Consider the following 3,468-nt stretch of genomic DNA (forward strand, 5'->3'; position numbering starts at 1 on the left):
TTGGCCGCTTCGATGGGGGATCGGGGTTATCAGATGGACGCTCAGGTTCCGGGTGTAGTCGTTTATGCTTAGGTGAACACTGTTGCGACGAGATTGGTGGATCACGAAGAGTCTTAGGTTGAATCAGCTGCTGTTGTAGGATCATAGGGGTGAGAAACTTACCTCTCATTCGATGGTCTGGGTCGAAGGGAGACCAATGCTCCTGTGATCCTTTACTCCGTAGACTGCGTCCTCGCTGGAGTTGGTAGGGTTCGTACACCGTCGTTTTTCAAGACGCCTGGCTGGTTTCCCAGGTGTGCACGATCGCTTCCTATGATTGTTTACTTGTATTTCCTGACCATCAACATTAGTTTTCCACAGCACCCAGAGGGCGACGGGTATCATACAGTCTTTCCGAGTGAATGACTCGTTGGAAGTGTAGTTTCCTGCTCACGGAAAGGATATCTTCGAGAGAGGTGCACGCTTTTTCGGCGAGGGATACGTCCTGTTCCTTTCTGGGCGAGCAACTCGCTATTGTCCTTTAGAGTAGATGTTTGACGGCCTCTTTTCTTATTATATTTTGCTAGACGCGAAGCCATGATTATTGAACGAGAGACTAGCAGGTGGATTTATGTTGCCGAACAGTGGGTTTGCAGAGATGGGTCAGGCGCTTGGGTCTGAGGTCAACATGGGAAGATGATGGTTTTGGACAGGACAGGAAAATGGTATGATTCAGTGTATGAGAGCAGGGATATTTCGGGATGGCCCTACAGTGGTTGTCATTGGTTTTCTAACTCAGCTTGTCAGCTTGGCAGTTAGTGGAGCGGCTGGCTAACCCTTGAGTTTTTTATTGGAATAAGAAGAAAAGTCACAGATTTCCCAGAAACTGAGACTGAATAGGCTTGAAAATCCGTCATTAATGGAACGTTCCCCGGATAATAGCATTTCTAAATTCTGGAAATTATTTGGTAGAAGGGCATGCAGCAAATATGCAAGCCGCCATGTGCAACTTCGGCTTATTAAACATGTTGCAAGATCATATGACGCTGGCGTTTCCAATATAAGATGTCCATTCTAGAATTATCTGCATGTATGCCTGACAGAGTAACACGTTGGATATCGGACAATCTTATCGAAACAGTAACTATCTTTTACATGCTTCTGGATCTGGTTGAGCAAATATCCAGGGCCCATCAAAATGCCAACCCCACCAAGTCACACCCCACTTAAATCTCAGAACCCCTCACGATTCTTCACGATTCTCTTTGTACATAACATCAAACACTATCAAAATTTATCCATCTTACTCTGTTTCGACCCCGACTGAAGAAAGGCTTGTATTGTGTCTGATTTCATCCAGTTTCATCTGCGCCTCTCCGAATATCAGGTGAATAGAGATCGAATCTTCCCTTCTACCATTTGGCCCCATGACCGCTGATACGCAGTAGTCTTTAACAGTTGGTACAGAGAAGCAAGGTCCATCTAGAGTATCTTGGCTATGGCGGTAAGTCCAGCTACACAGTTTGTCACGGCTCTTAATTTCATCGCTATGTATCTAATTCACATATATCTTTAGACGGGTGACGACGCTCTCTCCGGGAAAAAGGAAAAGGACATTCCGGCCCATTATTTTCCGCCGACCGACAGTGATAGGACTATATATTTTAAAGGCCGTTATTTGTCGATATATAATGAAGAGACGGAACACTACGCAACGCATGAAGTCCACGACCATCCAACAACAGATTATAAACCCTTCACAGTACCCGCCGGTTATACCACATACGTAAGGGGTGCCAGCGTCTACTTCAAGGTCTAGGGTAAAGGAGTAAGTTGCATCCCGAACGCAGTGATGACACGGTATCCATCCTTATTTCCGCACCATATAGTCAGAGAAACATCTTGAGTGTTATCCTTCGGGAACAATGCCGCCAGGCACGATGTGGTGTTCATATTTTGGCTTCTTTCCCATTTCCATTGTCGACTGTTCTGGAGCGCCGTTTTGAATGGTTCAGCTAGTTGCAATATATCGACGGCGGGGGCATTTGTGTACATAAATCCGACCTCTATTGGTAGATTGTTAGTTCTGGTACATGAATATTTTGAAAGGCATTTTCTTACCTCTATTCTCCCGGAATGGCGATTGTGGATCTTCAGGCTTGCGTCTTTTTGAAGGATAAACCGTACTATGGTAAGTGCCAAGTTGGTCCCGTCCAGTGCTGGGGCTAGTTGGCGGTCCAAAATTGGAATTTTTATGTGGGCCGTCGCGCACTTGCCCTATCCATTGATTAGCCATGCCTTCTAAAATGGGAAAAATGGTGGTTGTCATACGCTGATAGAAGACTGGTGCTGTGGATCCTATTTGCTGTAGGCTCGGCAGCTGATCTATACCCGCTGGTAAGCTCTTATTCCCACGTACTGGGGACGACGTTGGCTCACTCATCGTAGGTGAGAATTCGCTCTGCAGAGTAGTCAACACACTTGCAATCGATCTCAACTGTCTATGTCGGGACAAGGAGGCGGAAGGGAGATTAATCTCTTGACGCTGAGAGATTTTGTCTGACTACCTGTCAGTGAAGAATATATTGGGAGAATGGTTTGAGCACATACCACGAAGAACCTTAAACTCACCACACATCGGCCTTTCTTCTTCGAGCGTATCCATGATATCCAAAATCTCGCGTGGCCAACCCACCCCTACTTCTTTCTCCGCATCCTTCTTCAACAACTTTATTAGTCCGTCAAATACTTCCACGCTTGATTCCGTCCACACTTTGGTAGGATAGCTCGTTGATAGGGTGATAACAGCATCGGGATAACTTTCGCATAGCCCACGAACTGTTTTAATCCTCACAGCATTGGATTCCATTGCATATTTCGTGGTTTTGCTGCAGTATTCCGAGTGTTTTGGCGGCCCAAACACTAGCCTGAAGTTTGCCTTTACAGTTCGCGATGTATCCAGCTTATTGTTTTCTAAGATCTTCTTCTTTGTTGCATTCCCACGCGTGCTAAGCTCGCGAATTGTGACCTGGAGGCGTTCTTGGCACACATTTGCGGCAGCCTGTGCATCTTGTCGAATCTTCGTTACGGCATCGATCAGCTTTTGGGTCCACTGGGTGATTTGTTCGGCTTGGGTCTTCGCAAGGTCTGGGGCTTTTGCAAATGTGACGGACATGGCACCAAACCTTTCAGCCTGATCTGCCATGGCTAGGACGACGTCCTCGCAACGGATGGTTTTCATTCCGAGGTTCTGTAAAATCTAGCTATTGGCGAACGTCTGATGAGTATAAGACAACTAGAAGATATTTATTGTTGGGGGAGGGGATATCTTCCCCTTTAAAGTTGGAGGAAGCGGCATTGGCCGCCCACTTCTGGAAGCTCATCATTACCTCTCTCGGTACATACATGGGAAAAAGTTACGGTGGCTAAAGGCGTTCAGTCACATACTTTATCTCATTAAACGCCAGCTATCACGCCGTGGCGGCCAGT

At 46.5% G+C, this 3,468-nt stretch overlaps 1 protein-coding gene across 1 annotated transcript; it reads right to left on the reverse strand.

Annotated features, from left to right (window-relative positions):
- Nucleotides 1-1,282: 1,282 nt before the first annotated feature.
- HCAG_08567 (predicted protein) lies at nucleotides 1,283-3,184 on the reverse strand (the record flags this gene model as incomplete). The annotated part of the gene is made up of 4 exons (XM_001536735.1): nucleotides 1,283-1,526; nucleotides 1,826-2,045; nucleotides 2,101-2,256; nucleotides 2,590-3,184. 4 exons carry the CDS (start codon nucleotides 3,182-3,184, stop codon nucleotides 1,283-1,285), a joined length of 1,215 nt encoding a protein of 404 aa, XP_001536785.1.
- Nucleotides 3,185-3,468: the final 284 nt, after the last annotated feature.

Source organism: Histoplasma capsulatum, genomic scaffold, assembly GCF_000149585.1.
Source record: "Histoplasma capsulatum NAm1 scaffold_11 genomic scaffold, whole genome shotgun sequence".
NCBI lineage: Eukaryota > Fungi > Ascomycota > Eurotiomycetes > Onygenales > Ajellomycetaceae > Histoplasma > Histoplasma mississippiense.